The 20,014-nt window shown below is 38.4% G+C and overlaps 1 protein-coding gene across 6 annotated transcripts in view; it reads right to left on the reverse strand.

Annotated features, from left to right (window-relative positions):
- Positions 1 to 20,014, reverse strand: part of aopep (aminopeptidase O (putative)) — an 89,038-nt gene that overhangs the window by 57,231 nt on the left and 11,793 nt on the right. For all 6 annotated transcript variants that reach the window (XM_014002683.1, XM_014002682.1, XM_014002686.1 and 3 more), the window contains exons 7-8: positions 4,421 to 4,634; positions 2,160 to 2,266 (exon numbers count right to left, since the gene is read on the reverse strand). In XM_014002683.1, coding sequence (XP_013858137.1) covers positions 2,160 to 2,266; positions 4,421 to 4,634 — 321 coding nt within the window. The remainder of the gene's footprint in view (positions 1 to 2,159; positions 2,267 to 4,420; positions 4,635 to 20,014) is intronic.

Below are 20,014 nucleotides of genomic sequence, written 5' to 3' on the forward strand. Positions count from 1 at the left end.
GTCTTTATTTCACAGTTAAAATATATGTTTATTAAATAAAGTCTAATGTTACAACTAATCATGGATCCCTTTAAAAACAGACAAATCACACCTTCTCTTAATTGAAACAGGAGTAAAATGAACACAAACATCCCTAAAAATGAAAATATGTTCTTGTCCAAAGGAGACAAAAGTTAATAAAAAATGCCTTGTGTTGTAGGAATGTTATGCTTTAGCTGCTTTTCCTTTAACATTTTAATTAAGAGCAAAATGTATTTTTGCGACGTTAATTTCCTCTAACGTCTTTATAATTTTCTTCAAAAGTTTCCTGGAAAGAACTAACAGTAATTTGGTAGTAATTACAGAGGAAATGATTTCATTCTAAGTAAATAATTAGACATTTATGGTTTGTCCACAAAACAGGATGCCTGTGAGCATGTTGCTTGTAAAGCTGTCTGCTGTGCACTATGACCCTAAAGGTTTGYGGGGTTCTCTCTGATGGGTACATATGGAGAATACAATTCAAATTATACATTATTCTGGAAAGTGCAAGGAAGTAATTCAAAAACTACAAACCTTCACTATTACACAAACAGACTGATTTATTTTGCTACGCTACGAGTCACTCCATAACCATGATATATCTTTAAATAAAATGAAAGAACATTTAATGCCCTGATAAGTGCAGCCAGAAACAAACCTAACAAGCAATWCAGTGTTTACACATTAAAGCTTTTATTTCGCCTCAACATGATTCGCAGGCAATGCGAGGATTAAAAAATGRTTTTAATTGTTTTTGACATTAACATATTTTCTTTAGATAGAATACTCTGTTTCCAAGCAACATATTCCATTGTAATGTTTGTGGAGTTACAGAAAATTACATTGTTGAATTGACACTAAAGAAAAGTAAAAACCTAACCTTGATACTCCTAACTACACATATGTCTGTCCTGTAGGGGAACACCCTGATAGACTGCCTCAAAGACAGGCAGACACTCTTATAGCTCCAGCATAGTTTCTCATTTCAAAATTATCTGTTTTCATGCATTGCAGAACTGAAACGTACACGAAAGTCTGCAACATTTGCTCCAGTCTACCTTRAATGTCACCCAGCCAATTTTCCAGTAATAACTCTGGGAAACGAACAAATTCAGCTGTTTTAAAATGTGTTTTTATTTTGTTTTTTGCTGACCTATATATCCTTTTCCACTGGCTTGACAAAAATACAGTTATGGCCAATTATATAATGGTGTAGACAGGTAAGAAAAAACTGATTTCTATTTTTTTCTGTAAACAAACCAAAGATTTTTTTTTTCTTCGCTTTCTGTCTGCTCTGCCTGAGCCCCAGTTCAGACATTTCTACAGGTATAAGAATGCATCTCACCCAGAATATTTCCAACTGTTAAAAACATATTCATAAAGTCCTGACCCAGTTCTGCTCTCATTCTCCACATTTTATCCAGTGCTCCTGTGTGAAAARGGCAAACATCATAGCAACAGCCAAATTGTTTACACAACGTGTTGTCAGCGTTTAGTGATGGAAGGAGCTTCACACGTTCATTCTCAATCACAAAAACTGGTTAGTAAGGTACAATTTTAAAATAATTACTAAGTCGCCAGTGAATAATGCACATTTTCCTAAGCGGYCTTGTTCAATAAACTGCTTTTACTTAAAGGACAGCTCAATTCACCATGAGCATTCACATGACTGAAAGAGTTAACTCTTCGATGGATCTTACACATATAATCCCCTGACGACAGCGTGCTCCCACCCAGGATCAAACAAACAGGGTGTGGGTCAAACATTGTCAGGGTAGGATGAAGAGTTTGTGCCTGCCTGCTGTCCTCGTGTGCTGAGCTTTTCTAAAAGACATGACAGTGCAGCACACCTGCCACACCTGTATGTCTGGAATGTGTACAGCTTACACTAATGTTTCTGTCTGCATGCAAAAAGGATTTATGAAGGATTTTTTATTTATTTACTTTTTTCAAATCACAACCCCAACTGTGCTTTTTTTTCTACATCTTAAGATTTATTTATTTGTGTAATTATAAATATGTTGAGCAATGATAGAAGGATCCTATAATTACAGTGTAAAATAAAAGTGCTTTCCTCCAGCACTGTTTGACTTTTACGATACAGTGAAGGCATGAGAATGAAAATAAAAGGCACACACCTGAGAACCTGAAGCTCCTCTTTTGAGTTCTGCAGCTCATCAGAAAGTCGCCTCCACCTCAGCAGTGCCTTCAGGTCAAATTGTTCCGTTCTCTCCTCAAAAGAGAGCTGGAGGGAAGCAAAAACCATAACAGGCATCATGGCGAAAAGAAACCCATATATATATATATATATGATGTGAATTTCATTAAGAGAGGAAAAATCTGTTAAAAAATATCACTGAATCTGTCTTAATGTAGGTGTGATTTTTTTTCTGCATCAGGCTCTGACTGGGCCAAAATTTCACCTGGAAGGTTTAATGATTAAACAGAATAAATACGTGTGTAATTCTAGATGTGAGAATGCAACTAGGGGGATTAGGTTCACATGCACATCAACTCTTGGATTAGAGCTGAAGTGTTGCAACCACTCACACAAACCAGTGCTACACCCTCCTCTTTTGTCACTTTATCGTTTTGTTTTTTCTTCCTCTAATAAATACTCTGAGTTTAAGCAGAAGACAAACATGTCAATCAGCATTATATGTGAAGCTTTTATCTCTCCTTTATGATTTTTAGAACTGTATGTTTTACGTTTGCTGATTTATGTTGCGGTTGGCGAAGGACATTCCTTTCCTTTTGCTTGGCCAGCTCCACTAATTTTCACTTTTGTTCCTTGTCTGTTTTTTTTTTTTTTAACGTCTTTATAAACTCTCTCACTGTGGACTTGACGACGTTTTGAATTTACTGCAGCTCCGTCGCTGGCAGCTACGAACCAGATGCATTCCAAACCAAAAATGTGTAAATCCTGGAGCAGTTGTGGAAGCGCGGGGTGAAATAATTACAAACATAAAACTGCGTTTCAGTTGACGGCAAGAACATACTGTATAATCCCTATTTCCAAAAAAGATTGAAAGTTTATGAAAAAATAAAACATTTCTATCTGTGACACAAAAATTGATTTTTTGTTTCTTCACTGAACAACTTTAAAATATTAAGATAATACAAGCCAATATTACATTTCTTACATTTTCTCCTCATCTTAGTTACTATAAATATTATTTATCATAATCTTGAGGAGAAACATTTTTTTTTACTAAACATTCTAGCTGCTCAACTTTCAGTCTGAATTATTTGTCTTTTCTCCCAAGACACAGGAGAGACTGCAGGTAGGCCAACAAAAAACAAGCACTTTGCTTTTATCCAAGTTGTGCAGACTGAAGTCTGACATTATCCGGCCGCAGCAACTTCGGACCTTCCAAGAAAGGACACCAACTCAATAWAAGTTTTAGGGTTATCAAATTTCCAGTAAAGGCCTCAGCATCAATTTATGCAAGTCACCCACTTTATTGGAACTGATGCACTGTTGTAACATCCCAGACCCTGGCTTTCCCACTGACAACAAGCTGGATGCTCTTTTCTTTCTTTGGCACGCATGAACCCAACTATCCATTTTTCCAAAAAGAAAGCTGAAACGTGGCCTTGTCCGACCACAAAAGATGAGTCCACTCTCTTTCTGTCCATGTGAGATAAGCTTTATGACTGGAAAACTAAACCACGGCTCCATAGTTAATATGCGGAGTCTTTCTGAACCTGTGTGACTGTAAAGGTTGCAGTGGCCTCATGGTTTATTATGCACCTAAAAATCACATTCATCAAAACTGTTATGCACAAATTTCACACAGTTCTCTGAATAAGTTCAACTTATCGTCCACTGTAGAGGTCAATAGACCTACATGTTTTGCAGTTTTGCATAATTAAATATACACTGCTCAAAAAAATAAAGGGAACACTACTGCTCAAAAAAATAAAGGGAACGCAAACAACGCACGCTAAGTCCAAGTAAATCAAACTTTTGTGAAGCACATTCAACTCTGTACAGAACAAAGTACTCAATGCGAATATTTCATTGATTAAGATCGGGAGTTAGCATGCGTTGTTTAAGTGTTCCCTTTATTTTTTTTTTGAGCAGTAGTGTTCCCTTTATTTTTTTGAGCAGTGTATCATTTGACTGATCAAAGATCTTATGAAGTTTGGCTAAGACAATAATCCTTGTTCAGAAATCTGGGTCACAAGGTTTGGATTATGTAGTAGAGACTTGTTTCTTATGAAAATACTCATCTTGAATGATAGTTTATCTTTTTAGTGATATTTTGTGTGAGATGTGTTAATATATAGAAGTCTAAAGTAGTATTTTATTTATATATTTTGTATTTCTTTTTTTAACAAACTAAAAAAAAAACAGGTAAGAAGACAACTAAGATCATCAGTGAAGAAAATGTACTTGTTGTGCTTGAGCCCATATAATGTCCTCCAGGCAGGTAGCAAAGCCTTCGCTGATCCATTCCTCTGTCCAGTCTCTGGCTCCAATCACCAGGCCGAACCAAGAGTGGGCAATCTCATGGCAAATCCTGGACCCACACAGAGACAGGCTTCCCACTCCAAAACCAGTACTTCCAGGACACAACACACTCTGGGACAGGAAAATGATATGGGGGCTGTGAAGGATAAACGACATTAAAGTAAAAATAATGCCAGTAAATATGTTCCACAGTGGTGAAAATACATATATTTTTTACTCTCGATGAAGAAAGTAAATTTTAGGTCTGACAGGAGAACAATTTTCACTGGTAAATGCCTCCCTGCAGCAAAAACTGCAGAGAAAAGCACAGTGCCACTCCTCATTTTTTGAATAGCTGCTACAATAGCTTTGGTGGAAGATACTGCATTCACATTTCTTACCTTTAAATACACACATTATAAAAATCCAAAAGGTATGAATTCAACTATTTAGGGTACTTCTAGTCTCTCTCTACTAAAAATATATAATCTACAAAGACGATTTTTGCAGTTTTTAATAAAAATGGATGTTTAGATGGACAAACCTCAGACTTTTTGAAGGATAAATGATTAAAAACTGTGTAAAATTAAGCTGTGATTTCGGCACTGTGACAGAGGGCGTGACCATTGAAAAGGCTGACTGACAGCTCTCGATGATCCAGACATGAGCTTAGCATTTAATGGCTTCTTCCATAGCACATGCTCCACCTTTTTTATCATGCTTCATGAAGCTTGTCTTGACAGATTTTGTGTAATTTGGCTGAGACGCAGACAGTCCTTTACTACGTATACTTTACCACGTTATACTGGAAACCCAACAACTTTGCAGTTGTTTGTACCAACAAGCTGAAAATTCAGAACTTACAATGAGCAAGAGGCGAGTTTAGTGACTGTAGGTAAAACTTTGACCCAATGACCTTAAATAAAAGTTCATGGATCTAGAATCTGAATACAGTTTATCCTTTGGCAAACYTACAGTATGTCTGGACTAGTCTGTCTGGACAATCCATGCATTTGCTGGTTTTTCACTTGAATGTCATTTAGTTTACACAAAACAAAAAGTCAGGAACTAACTAGTCTGGTTTCATCATTTTAAAGATATCGAACAGACTTAATAMCTTTACAATCAAACCTAAAGTTGGAAACTCACCAAATAAATAACCACAGGTTACACATTAGTGGCCTGAATTAATAATAAAGAATTTATAGCAATAAAAGATCCAACACACATTTTTGAACGGTGTTAGTACTTTCCTGTTAAGTGCTAAAAGAGAACGACCAATCTTAAACCCCTATCAAAGTCAAGGTCATGGCTGGAGACTTTTTCAGGAGTTTTCTTGTTGTTTTTCTTTCCTGTAACAAGCCAAGTACCCTGAGGGGGTTAGGGCCACCTATGTGTGAGAGGGAGGCCATTATTCAATGAAAGAATGAGGAAAAAGGGTCGCAGAGGCGCGGATGAATGGCCTTTTTTTTCTCCTAATCCATATAAAACACTGAATTGTCTAGAGATCTTTTCACACTCTTTAGATCTTAAATGTCCTGACAACCACTGACACAACATGTCAGGGAGAATTTATGGCGAACTTAAGTCCCAAGTAAAAAAAGAGATTTACCACCTTGGTCTTGTGACAAATATCTTAAAGCTGTGTCTGTTTTACAAAAGATTTAACTTCAGTTTTAGTAGTGAGCATCTTCGAGTTGTAGGCTATGTAGACCCCCTTTTAAAAAGTCATGTAAATTAGTTCAAATTCCTGAGACAGCTACAATTAACTTGCCTGATGCATCAACAGTTTATTCCCACAAGCTAAAATGAGCCTCACGCACTCTTTCTATTGATTAATTACAATGACTATAAAATGACTTGATGTCATCAAGGGAAGATTAGCATCTCAAATTACCAGAGGAGTTAATTTTTCCCTCACCATAACCCAATTACAGTGACAAGATAAGTTGATTATGAGGAAAAACAAAGAGTAGACATGGGTTAGTTTGGCTCTATTTTTAGGGAAAACAAAATCGGATATCTGAGCAACACCACTACGCTTTATTTCCCTGAGGATTGCTACATCAGATAAAAAGGACGTGGCCCTCTGTTATTTAGGAACATGTCAACCTCACAGAATGGGGTCTTATGGGCTTTATTTCTGAGACAGTATCTCAACTCTAATTCCATGTTTTATCCTGATTATTCAAACAAAGGCTCTCAGTGGAGCATAAGATGCTAACATTAGCCTTATAAGTTTCTTTGTAGCCTAATCTTCGCCCCCCCACAATTAAATAGGCTCCTCTTTGTTGTCAGTTTCAGCACCGTGTTTGTGTGCGTCTCTGTGTGTGCGTCTCCGTGTGTGCGTCTCTGTGTGTGCGTCTCTGTGTGTGTGTGTGTGAGGTAGTGAGCGTGAAACACAAAGACAGCTTTTCAGAGACGGCGCTTGCACATGTTCCTCTGAGGGAGACGGAATCCATCACTACAGTGACAAATAGTGTCATCCCACCATAGTGGTGATGAATAACAACAGCATCTTTCACGTTCGCTGATACACTGACTGACATTGGCTGACATTAGGGAACTGTGAGGGGTACATGCATGACAAGACTCTACAGATCCATGCATATGTAGTCCCCGTCGCTGGGAGTATCTTTTCTTTATCTTTCATTATTATATAACCTAATAACTGATCTAAAATGTGTGTGTGGGTTGAAGGGGGATGACGACCAATTCGAAATGGCCACATCAATCATAAAACCTTAAAGGGACACTTCAGATCTTTTGAAGTGAGGTTCTGATTAATGGTTATGAATAATTTATATCTTACCTGCTGAAAATCACGCTTTGAAGGACCGCCATTTGGAGAACTAGAGTTTAATTCAGTCGGATGAGCTAATGGCTAGTCTGAATGTAGTAGTTACACTGCAGGCAGTTACACATTTTATGGTTATACCACAAGTTTATAGCAGGGATCCCCCACCTTCTGTCATTACTGGGAGTTGAAGCCAGCAGGACCCAGATTATGGAAGTTGTCATGTTGTAATTTTGGAATCAGATTCTGACCTTAAGCCCCGCCCATTACTCTGTGCATAATCATGACGTTACATAAACTCTCTTTAAAGGGAGTCATATTTTTCAACTCATTAAGTTTTCTCTATTCCTTATGAAGTTTTCTGAACTATTACGTCTCAGTATTTGCGACAGAACTTCTAAATAAGGTCTGGACTTACCAACTACAATCTGGTCATCTTCATTCTCCTTTCTCTGGGTCAGATTCTGGCTCCAACATGTGAGGCTGGATGGATCAGTCTTCTCTGTTGACATCTTTTAATTCATTTGTAAATAAAAAGTTTATGTGCTGCTATATAGTCATGTCTCTGCTATCAAACCACAGTGAACCACTCTGGAAGATGGAGGGGGAGCAAGGTGTGATGTGTCTCATTTGCATTTAAAGAGAAAGCATCAAAACGAGTTTCTTTTTGAGACTCACCTCAAAAAAAGAGGTGAAAGAGGGGCTTGTGGAGTTACAGTAGGAATTCAGACCAAAGCATTGGAGTTCCACTTCATATATACCTCAACTGAATGATTTAAATGTGAAAAAATGATTTAAAAGCATGATAAGTCTACTTTAATAAAGCTATGCTTAATAAATGAATGTTCCTATTGGCCCAGGCGTGTGTTTGCTTACCTGGGCTCTAAAACTTTTTTTTAATTACTACAAGTGGTGGAACAAACTGCCATTAGGTTGTAATCAAGACGAACATGTAGTTCTTTTCCTTTGAAGAATGAAATGTCCACTTCCTGTCTCTTGTTTGGATGGGAAACATTGATTCGTGTCTCATGCAATTTGATCTACTGTAGATTGCCTTCGTCTGTTGTCTTTTAAAGCTCAGAGACAAAGCTGCYTAAACACAGTAAAAACACACAATACACGTTAGCCATAAGGCCAAAAGAGCAATGAATTCATGTCCTGGTAAACTTAACTGATCACAACGCGGCTGGTTGAACATAAATTCATAGATAAATACCTTCGTAGGGGTACCACTTTGGATGGCAGAACCCCAATGGGTTTTCACACGCAAAATGAAAAACCGATTAAAAAGCCTCTTGTGCTTTCGAACATTACAACTTCATGACTCTGAATCACCAAGTGTAGCCTGGCCCTGAGCGTCAGAGGTGTGAGCTAGGGCAAATCTTCAATTTAGTGAGAAACAGATTGCAGTAGTGTCTTGCTTCTCCATCTCTCCATCCATTATTCATCCCTCATTCCTTCATTACTGGCTGTAGGCCATTTTTCCCCCAGCGGGACACTTCCATGCATAATGCAGCACAAGCCCTATCATAGTCCTGTAATTGACATCCGCAACCCAGCTCAGGCCATAGCTGGGACAACAACAAAAAGAGCCCCATGAGAGGAGAATGAGGAAAAAAGATGATGAGGGCAGAGTGTGTATACTGTAAGTGTAAATCAGAGTGTAAGAATAAGAAAGATTTGTTAAATACGACTGAAAATTAACATAACACTGTAGTGAATAAAAAGATGTTCCGATAACAATTTATGGAGAAAAAACCCCAGAGAATCCAGTAGGGGAAATTGAGAGGTTTTTTTTATTCTGATAAAATGTGTGATCAGTTTCTCTCTCAAAGTGCATGGTCATCTCAACCACACCTGGGTCGTCTCCCTGGTGTGTTTACTATTCACAGACTGAACCAGAATGAAACAGACGCTGTTGTCAAATAACTGCATACCCAGAAACAGGCAAACACTTTTAGGACAGAGCAGTAGAAAAGTCTACAAACRAACCATGCAAGACAACAAACACAAAATATAGCTGAACGCAGCATTTTTTGTATTTCAATCCATTAGGATTTGTACAAAGAAGTTTAGTGCAGAGTGGGATTAGAATAGCTGCAAGAAGGCTTGAGATACACTCCTTCAGAATAGGTTATTATTATTTTTTATCATTTCATTCCTTATCAAAATGTTGGGTTTGAAGTAGACCTTTAATGTTACAGTATATTAAAAGCTGGGGGACTTTTTTAAATAAAAGTCTTTGGCATGATTTGAAAGCTTAACACCCAAAAAACAACTCCAATTCTTTTAAACCAGAGGACAAATTTTTATAAACTTCAGCACATTAATTCAATGTCATTTTTCTTTAGTTGAATATGAAAACATTAAAAAAATGAAAATATTCACATATCTTGTTTGAACTAAGTTTTCATGATTTATAGCATCTATACTGCTAAGTTGTTCTGCTGTCTTTCATTAACCCCATTTCATTGACATAATCTTTCTAATTATGACCCCCTCACGTGAAGCGTAAGCGGGAGTCATTTTGTTTRCGTACTGTTTTTTTTCCTCTGGAGATTTTTGGTCAACCGTAGCACAAAAACGGCAGCACCGGTCAACATGAAATTTGGTAGGGCTATAGATGAGACTGACCTACACTGCGCCAGCCAACGGTTTTACAATAGACCCCATATTTGAGGAGGGGGCTCCTTTCAAAGTGGGGGTGTATGGACATGCAAAAATGCTTCTAACTCAGAAACTGTTCAACATAGAAGCTTCAGATTTCTTTTGTTGTTTAGCTCTGATGAAGCTCTATCCATCAGGCCTACCAATCAGCCCCCCCCCCCCCCCCCCCCCCACCAATTTATCTGAAAAAAGGGTATGCTTATTGCTCAAAAACTATTAAACATAGGAGCTTAAGATTTTTTTGGTTGTTTAGCTCTGATGAAGCTCTATCCATCAGGTCCACCAATCAGTGCCCCCACCCCCACCCCCGCTCGGACCCCCAATTCATCTGAAAAACGGGTGTCTGGACATACAAAATGGTTGTTGCTCAAAAGCTATTAAACATAGGAGCTTCAGATTTCTTTTGTCGTTTAGCTCTGATGATGGGCAATCCATCAGGCCTACCAATCAGTGCCCCCCTCCCCKACAAATAAAAAAGACCCCCACCCAAACCACTACAAATTTGGGATGCACCTAGTAGCATGACATTTATTAGGAATAAYHACTTCTGAGTTCTGGTGCATTTGTGCGTGCGGGGGTCATTGTGTTACTACTATGCGGTGTCTAGTTTATTACATAACTGAGTAAGTCCCACCATGTTATACAGTATAAAAAACTGATATTCATGCATGGAAAAAAAAACTAAATAAACTGTACCTAATTAAGAGTTGAATAGAGAGCAGATTAACTTATTTTTGTTTATCAAAGTCAATACATTGTACTATTTTTTTCAAAAGATCCATGTGTTCATCATTAACAAAATTTTGTTGAGGACCCCTATGTCAGATTTTACATCAATATAGAATACTTCCTCTCAGAACTTGTATATCTAATCACAGGTAATTTAATCCCAAAAACTATAAGTGTTTATAACATTTACAGTGCCCCATATGAACTGTGAAACTTTTTCTACACACACACCGGAAACTCCAATTTATGATGACTGTACAAAAGGTCAATGAGTTAAAGGTGCTGCCATAAAAAAAGACATGTCTTTAGTGCCCAAGCTGTGGATTTTAGAGCGTATTAAACTGGAGACGTGTGTCGAATTTTAAGTTAACTTGACGTATGATGTGTCTTAATTACAGCACCACCATTCGGACAAATGAGCTCATGTTTCTTGAGGAAGCCAGCGCACACAGTTTCCAGTAATTGGGCCAATGCTGATGATTCCGACTTATTCCAGGTCACAAAATTTTGGGTTACAGGCTTGCAACAGAACCAACGCGAACATAAAACATATAACTTGTRTATTCTTTTCAGCTCACAAAGAGATTTTGTGTTTGGCCTTTCACAGATTACGGGAATAGGCTTTGTCTTGTTTCTCTCCCACTTGGACAGAGTCCGTGGGCTATTTTAGACACAGGAGCCAGTTTGACCAAACTCCTACCACCCTTCGTTCTCTTTTAATAAGTCTGACTTCAAATGTCTGGCATTCCAGACTGGCTGCAGATCAGCTCTCTGTTCCCCAGACAGGGACCAGGCCAAATGCCATGCCATGTAGGGCCTGATCACATGCACGGTGGGCCCGTAGAGAGCTGCCCCACCCACACACACACACCTCATCGCATCAGAGCCTGAAAATAAAACCCAGAGAAGATAACAGAGATCACCAGGGGCAAGGAGGTGACTCGGCTCATGAAGTATGGAGAAACTGACACTTTGTTGTGCATTACAAGGTTGGACTGTTGAGAACCTATTCTTGAATACAATGACAACCAAAGTCTGTAAATATCTTCTTGAGAGAGGTGATAATGAAGCTGCATGTATCCCCAGACACACCCAAATACTTTGAGAGAAATCTGTTTTTGTTGTGAAATCGTCTGAGAAGTGAGAACAGATTTATGGACCGTCTTTTCCTGAGGATTAAACAATCCAAGGTGCTGTCATATGGAAAACCAGACAAAAATATTTTAATGAATGAAACTGCAGAGAAACATGCAGACTTCAAAGACCTAACTTGAGCATGCAGCATTTGGTAAAGAGAAATAAGCAAAACAAAGGAACACATGAATACAGATCTTCAGTTTGTTTCAATATGACATTTGAAAAGGTGTGTCTTAATACTGTCATTTAATGCTGTCAGTGCGTGCATTTTTGGCTCCAACGAGCCTGTCAATCAGCRTAAGGAAGATGTAGACTTGGCATTTATTTCTCAAAGCACACATTCCTGTGTCACTGTAGCCATTTGCATGCAAACCCCATCCCTCACCTCACAGCGCTCAGAGCCCCGTTTTGGCTTCTGCTATCGCCTCAATAAAAAGGACAGAACAAATCTATTTCAAAGGATAATAATTTGAGGCATTTTCGTGCCTGTAGGGTAATAAAAAAGACCCTAAATAAGAAAAAAATATTTTCCCTCTCTTATGTAATGTGAGAGAATGAGACAGGGAGGAGGTGGAAAGTGTGACGGCTCAGTGCGGTGAGGATATATGAAGAGAAGTGTTTGACAGAATGGAAAGATGGATGATTGCGAGATCGAAGTGAAATTAGCCAGTGAGAAGAGCTGTCTCCTGCACAGAGGTTTAAGGCTGCCACCTGACTGGGCTGTCGGCCTTTTGAAGACAAAAATATGCCGAGGATGGTTACAGTGTGGGTTAAAGGTTTTTAATACAGACACTTCTCAAGAGCTTACTAGAAAATGTTAACGACTAATGAGAAATGATGACAGATTCTCACTCATAATGAACAGGGAGAAAAGTTACAATTTGACTATTTGGGAGAAAGTATTTGTTTGCAAACAGTCTGAGTCATTCTAAACATTACTGGAATTAAATTATATTTTATAGTTGTGACACAATAGTTAGAAAACATAGTGAGGTGTAAGTTTTTTTAATTTAATTTTCTAATTTATTTTTTTAAAACATGATAAAAATCAGTCATGTGGATGGAGAATTTCAATCCCCAAAAGACATTCAGACTTTCAAGGACAAGTGTAATTTTTGGCTGTTTTCAAAAAACTTTCCAGGGCCTTGAAATATTTTTTCAAATTCACAAACTTTCAAGGATTTCAATGACCCATGGGAACCCACAACTTCAAAACACTTRAAATACATTTGTTAACTATTATTGCATTCCAAGCAGTCCATTGCGATATGTATATTACACARGCGGATTATTTTTTATATCAATATTTTCGTGATATATTGTACAGCCCAAATCAGAAGTGTAGAGAATATGCACGGAGGGATGGTTGAATAGACAGACAGCATTGATTAAAAATGCTTCTGTCACAATAAATGCTATCAGCTGGTGCAGAGATACTACTAAAATTAACAAATTAACACACTATATACACAAGCAAAATTTAATTAGTTACTATTATTAGAGCTTTTGGGGTAATTTTCTGTATATATTCATGTAAAACATTGTCACTTAGGTCAAATTCTGACAAAACTGAAAAGGTTCCCTGAGGCTGAAGCATTACCAGAYAATATTTTACAGCATTTGTTTCAAATGTCTCATTTTGTCAAATGCCCTACGGTTATGTAAAATGTCTGGTTTTCGAGAGAAAAATAAAATTAGCCCCAGCAATTAGMGTCTACCATCACATATGCCAGAACGTCTGCAAAAACCAGCAGCTTCCAATTCTCCACAGAGTGCATCTATCCATCCATTCACCGAACATGTCCTGTTGGTTCAATGGGTGTGCAGTGACAAGCCTGTATTATCAGAGCCTTTAATTCAGAGTCACGGCAAAGTGTGTCCATGTTAGTTTAGAATATATAAATATTACTTTACATCATCTGTTACCATGATGTTCTCATCTGAAAAAGGCTTTAAAACACCACTTCAGTAATCACTGATATCTGAGGTAGGGCTGCAAAAATTACTATAATAATCGATAAATCATTCGATTATTTTTTCGAATAATCAATGAATTGGGAAACAAACAAACAAAAAACATTTTAAATTTTGACCTCTTTTTTCCAAAATAGAAAATTTGGGCATAGCAAACCACACAAACAACAGGTTGCTGTTAGAGAATTCTGTTAATATAATATTAAATTGTAATATATAAATAAGTAAATATTTGTCAAATAGCTTTAAAAAATGAATGTACACAAAAATATAGACAGTCTTCATATTTTCTCTCCACAAGCTTTATAAAATGTGTTCCTGAGGTAACAGTGTAGCCTGAAATTAAAGTGTGAACTATTATGGTGAAGTCTGTATCTTTGACCATGGACAGTCTCATGCCAGTGACGATCATGTTAAGAATACCTTTAATCAAGACAGCTGCTTATTACAATACTTCAATAAATGCCTTGTTTTAGTTAAGGCATGTGTCTTCACTCAGACATTGTCAGTAAATTAAAACTTAAAGCTTAATCATTAAATTAATACCATCATAAAATCGCCCGACACAACAAATCGATAATGAAATTTGTTGCCAACACTTGATTTTATCGATTCGTTGTTGCAACCCTAATGTGGCACTGARAGTTACAGAACAAAAGTACTTAATACATCATAGTCCTAAATATTATCAGAGAGGTACTTTTAATTTAGTATTCCAGTGGAGAAATAAAACAAAAATGTGCAATTCTCTCCTCCCAAGCAGTAGAAAAAGAAATAAATAACACTTTCAGTACAAGGTAAACTTCTGCTGACGGGGAGGGAAAGGTAAAGCCAGAGATAACCAAAAAGGAATGCTCCTACAATAACAAAACACTTGGTAAACGGCATCCTGCTATCTTCATTAAGAATACATAAGATGGTCTGACCAAGAAAAAAAAAAAGAAAGAGACAAGGAAGCAAGAGGAGATGGATAGTAGTGACCTCTCCTTGTGGGGTTTGGAGCTTTCCTGTGTGCTTTCTACAGGAAGTCAGAGGAACAACGGAAAAGGAAAAGAGAAGTTCAACTGCAAAGTCTTAACTAACTGCAATCACTTAAAAAGCAAACACATTGCTCCCACTCCTTGTGTCCATGTGCAGGCATGCATGTACTGTTTTTTTGTAACTCCCCAGGACCTTTTGTGTGGCTAAGGTCAAAAGGGAGATCCACTCAAGGTGGGAAGAAAGAAACACCTCATTTTCGACTATTTGATTAACAGCTGTCCTCCGTGCCAGAAAATCCAACACCCCATATGCTGCCCTGAACTCCCCAACTGCCTCCTGAAAGAGCGGGTCTGTGTCACACACTTCTAAGGTTACTTTGCAGATCAAACTGGAGAGGAGTGCAAAAAGCCGAGAAATCCACAGAGACATCGGAGGGAAGAGGGGAAGACAGACAGCGGAAGATTGGGGAAATATTTACTCACAGGAGAAGATAATTAATAAAGAAGATGTCATAACTCAATGAGACATAATTTAAGGTTTTTCAGTCACATTTTAAACATAAATTAAAGATTAAAATGTGTCATTTTAATGTAAAGGTTGGATACAGGTTTTGTTGTTTTTATCATTTCATTCATGGTACAGTAGGTTGGAGCCCTGGACAACAAACCCCAAGCCAACCTTTTTGACACAACCTCAGGTGTTCTCCAGTAAGCCATACTATTGCTACAGTATGTAGTGATGTTGCTCAATGATAGAGTGTGATCGCCTTAAAGGATGAGAGCGGTTCAATCCCCAGCTCTGCTATGCCCAAGCGTCCTTGGACAAATTACTGAACACCCCCTCATAGGCTCACATATCCTTATCTGCTGTGATTTCATCAGCTGTAAGTCACTTTGGATAAAAGCATCTGATAAATCACAAACTGTGGTAATTTCTACTTGGTTTCTACATACAAACCCTTGCTCTCGGCCAATAAAAAATGACAAACGCCTCAGGTGGTAAACTAAAAAGCTCCAGAACAGCAGTGGATTATCCTACGGGGTAATAACTCCCCCGACACTCTTGCTCCCTACTTCCTCCCAACTGGGACCAATGGTTAATGCAACTTCCTGCTAGCCCATAAACAAACAGTGCAATCAACTTAAGTCAGGCTGAAAATCCTCTTGCGCCACCTAAAAGAGGTCAAGAGGCATTTACTGGTCATAATTTTTACCTGTGTCTGTGACAGATTCACAACTACACAGTTTGGTCTCTAACACAAGTCGAAGTAGGAGTTCAACAACTTAATCCTCTTTTCTTTCTAGGCAGCTGCTTTAAATAAGACTTAAGGGAAAAAAACAAGATCAGAAAAGTTATACAAGAAAAGAAAAATGTATAAAGCTGGAAAAGTTTACCAACCTCACAAAAAAGTCTTTGAACAATGAGTTTTCAAGATCAAGCTAAAGAAACAACAATTYCAGATTTTGAGACATAATTTACAAATGTACAATACTGAAAAAAAATAGTAAACCACCTATAATTTCTTTGTATTTTACAGTTTGTCCATTAAATTTGAATTTGTAATCTTTTAAAATGGTCTTTATGAATCAGCTTTACTGAATTATGATGATCAACCGAAGGTTGTCAAGAATTTTCAGCCAACAGCTTTATAGGAACCAACTTGTTGGTGCTAAAATACTCTCAAACTCTGTCATCTTTGGTCATATTTATTTATTTAAATCAAGAAATAGTAATACATTAAACCAGCCATTGGAAGTGAACCTTCTATGTTCTTCTAGTCCAGGGCTATTCAACTGGCGGCCCGCGGGCCACATCCGGCCCGCCAGTTGGTTCATTCATCTCTTCAGCCCAAACCCCCGGTTTTCTACTTTAATTACTCTAAAGGTCTTTTAGTTAAACATAGACATGTTTGTTATCTACATAAACGTCAGAATCATGGCTATAAGCTGGTAAAAACCATTTCTACACACACTCAAGACAGTTAAAACTACAAGCAGTTGAATACAAAATTAAAAAAGTAAAAATAAAATTTGTGTAAAAATTTGGCAAGACAGAGATGTCAAAATAATATTTGTGTCAAACAGGAGGTATAATGTGTTAATTTTGATACTGTTTAACTATCACTAATTTTATAGGGTTCTGTATGTTATATGTATGATTAAATGCAGCAAAATAAACTATTTCAAAAGGTAACAGATCTTTTAATACTTGGTTTATTTACATAATGACTTTAATTGCTGGATGTTCGGCCCCTGAGCTGTTGGCCTACAGTAACTGTGGCCCTCGGAGCAATTTAGTTGAATAGCCCTGTTCTAGTCCAAGCCCACGTAGAAGGTGAGGTTTATGTCAGGAACACAAACCTGCAAATTGGTCTAGGCCCAAATTGACAACTGCCTCCAGTGTTATTAACCAGTAGAGTGTCAGTGGAAAATGAACTTGGGGGGCAGGTGATCTGATGAGGCCACATCTGATAAGTCAGCAGCCAAAAAACAAAAACTAAAAACTATTTGTATCTTTGTATTAAGCTGTTGCAACATTGTCTTATGTCAACAGAACACTGGTCCACACACTGAGATTTTTTTATCTTGCTTGAATGATTCATAGACTAGAGTTCAGTTACTTAATAACAAAACAAAACATTAATTCTGAAAATAGTCAAGTATTGAACTGAAAACAAGTGAAAAAGTAGCTAAAGTCCAAAAAAATTAAATAAGACTTTGAAAGACTGTCAGAAAACATGAAGAACTATTAAGACCACTTAAAAATACTGTAAATTGGGATGGCTCAAAACCTTTGCACAATGTTGGGCGTTTGTAGGTTTATGCAATTCCCCTTTCAAGTGGTGTGCATCAGCCTCCACTTATTCRCATGAAAAACCTCCAAAAGCAACAAGAGTTATCTGGCACAGAGACCAAGTCTTAAACARTCTGTGTTGCATTTGTCTGACATCATGCAACCATGATAAATACCTATCTTTAGATCAATATTAAAAAACACACATTTACAGAGTGCAAACACAAGCACAGAAATCTGCCCGACTGTAGCGAAGCAAGACAAAAACACACATCACCCACACCACTTAGAGACCTATTGCAGTGCCTGTGGGGAAACCACCACTCTTTCATGGATGTTAGYCATGTCTTCATTTGGGTACACAGTGATCTCAGATTAGTCCTGCATGTCCAGCCAGCACTTTGGGACGCACAGACCTCAGCTTCAAAGAGAGAGAGGAAATGCCGTGCCCTTCCTGTCACTCCCAGTCAGACCCAAATGACGTGATCTCGATGCGATTAAGAGATTACGCTTTCAAAAAAGGAAAGAAACAGTATGAGCTAATGGCACATAAAAGTAAAGACAGAACTGTACAATTCAGCACACAAACACATAATTACTACATATGATGCTCAGAAAACAGTGGGCAGTCTGACAAAGACAACTCTGTGCCAACTCATTGTATTTTGGGTTTCAGTTTACATCATTCCCATCCTTCAAACATTCCCAACAATGGGTTTTTATACAAAGGGGCTACAGAATCAACTATAAAGGGATTCCCCAGAGTTGTGCTCTTTGAAAACAAGTCAGTCTCCACGTCATTCCTTCTTGGTACTCTTCAATCAATGATTTACTCTAGTTTGTTTTTCTGTCTTTCCCTTACTGGCTGCTACGTGCCTTAAAAGTTTTACTGATAGCGTGGGGAGATGTAACACATCAGCGCTTTGATATTCTTGCTTGATTTGTTTGGAGGAAGAGGAATAAAAAAAAGAGAGCTTGTTACAATCCTGTGAACTTGCGTAAGTTTTGTTTTCTTTGRGAGTCTGTGGAAAAAGAACAACTTGTGGGTGCACGGTATTTGTGGCACAACCCTTGAACGCACACATGCCCTTACTTGACTTCTTAATCTTCAGTTTCCTGCCCTCCCTCACGTATCTCCGAATAAAAACTTCACGCTGCTGTGATTCCTCCCCTTCGCTTTGCCTCTGTGGCCCCTCTGTGTGTGTGCCGTCTGCAACAGCTTTATACCTTCTTGCCACAGCTCCCCTCAAAGCCCCTCCACTCCTGCTGTTTTCACTAGGGCACTGCACAAAAACCGCACTTGGCTTGAGCCCAGCAACTGGGGCCCACATACCTCCCAATCTCTAGATTAAATAGCACCAGTCTCTGAAGTCCTTCCAGGGGCTAATAGCTTTTGTTGCTGGGAATAATCCACACATCCTCTCCCACATCCCGGGAAACCGCTGGCCTGTTGTGAACCCCGCCTTTGCTCTCTTAATTTCTCTCTCACATCTCCGTCTTAATCTACTCTTCAATTTCGGTTGACCTCCTAGACGCCCCCATGGCACAAACCCTGTGGTTTTAGGGCAGTGGCATCCAGGACGGAGCCACCAGCGTTGAGGGGAGGATACACTTGAGTTGACATTGGGCTGAGAACCACGCAGGGTTTTCTAGGGAGTCGGTGCAGGTGCTGTGTGAAGCTTAATGAAGGTTGTTCTTCCCGCTCATCTGCAGCCAAGTGAAGCGTGAGCAGCTCGGAAAAGACGGAAAAGTGACTGGGTGCTACATTCACCTCAGGAAAGGAAAACATCCGTCAGACAAAGAGCTCAGCAGAGCAGCCTTTGTGTCAGCACTTGAAGTCCAGTCAAAGTACAGCACAGAGGCAATTTTTTTGCAAGAATGGGTTTTTTTCCCCTCCCTCAACACAGATCAAAGAACCCTCTGTATTTTGGGTTGAGAGCGAGGTCCAGAATACAATCCTCGTCGCCCTCTGTCGTTCAAAACATCCCTGATGTAGACCACTGCTGGCCCGTGACGTCAGAAATTTATGCAGGATGCATTTTCTGCTATGAGCTCATATCCTGTCTGGGGCACTTTTTTTAGGGAGACCAACCAGGGAAAAAGAAAGGCAGACAGACAAAAAAAAAAAAAAACTGTGGTTTCAGACCGCAGACACAGAGKTGTTTAATGATCGCTCTAATTACACAGTTTTATCAGAAACATTAAAGAAAGGCTAGACATTGATGGCCTTTATTTTGCCTCGATTTCTAATTTTAGCCTGATTAATAAGGCTCTCAGCAGGGTATAGCTCCATCTACAAAGACACCATAAGCCATCTCAACAACTATATAAAGATTTCCAGCAAACCCTGTCACTATTGTAGAGTGCCAGAGGCCAGGCTGAGACGTGACTGCCCATAAAAAGCAGCAGAAAAGAACAGCAAACAGTGAGTTTGAAGACTGCGGAATATTATATATATA

Source organism: Austrofundulus limnaeus, unplaced genomic scaffold (genome assembly GCF_001266775.1).
Source record: "Austrofundulus limnaeus strain Quisiro unplaced genomic scaffold, Austrofundulus_limnaeus-1.0 Scaffold14, whole genome shotgun sequence".
Classification (NCBI taxonomy): Eukaryota; Metazoa; Chordata; class Actinopteri; order Cyprinodontiformes; family Rivulidae; genus Austrofundulus; species Austrofundulus limnaeus.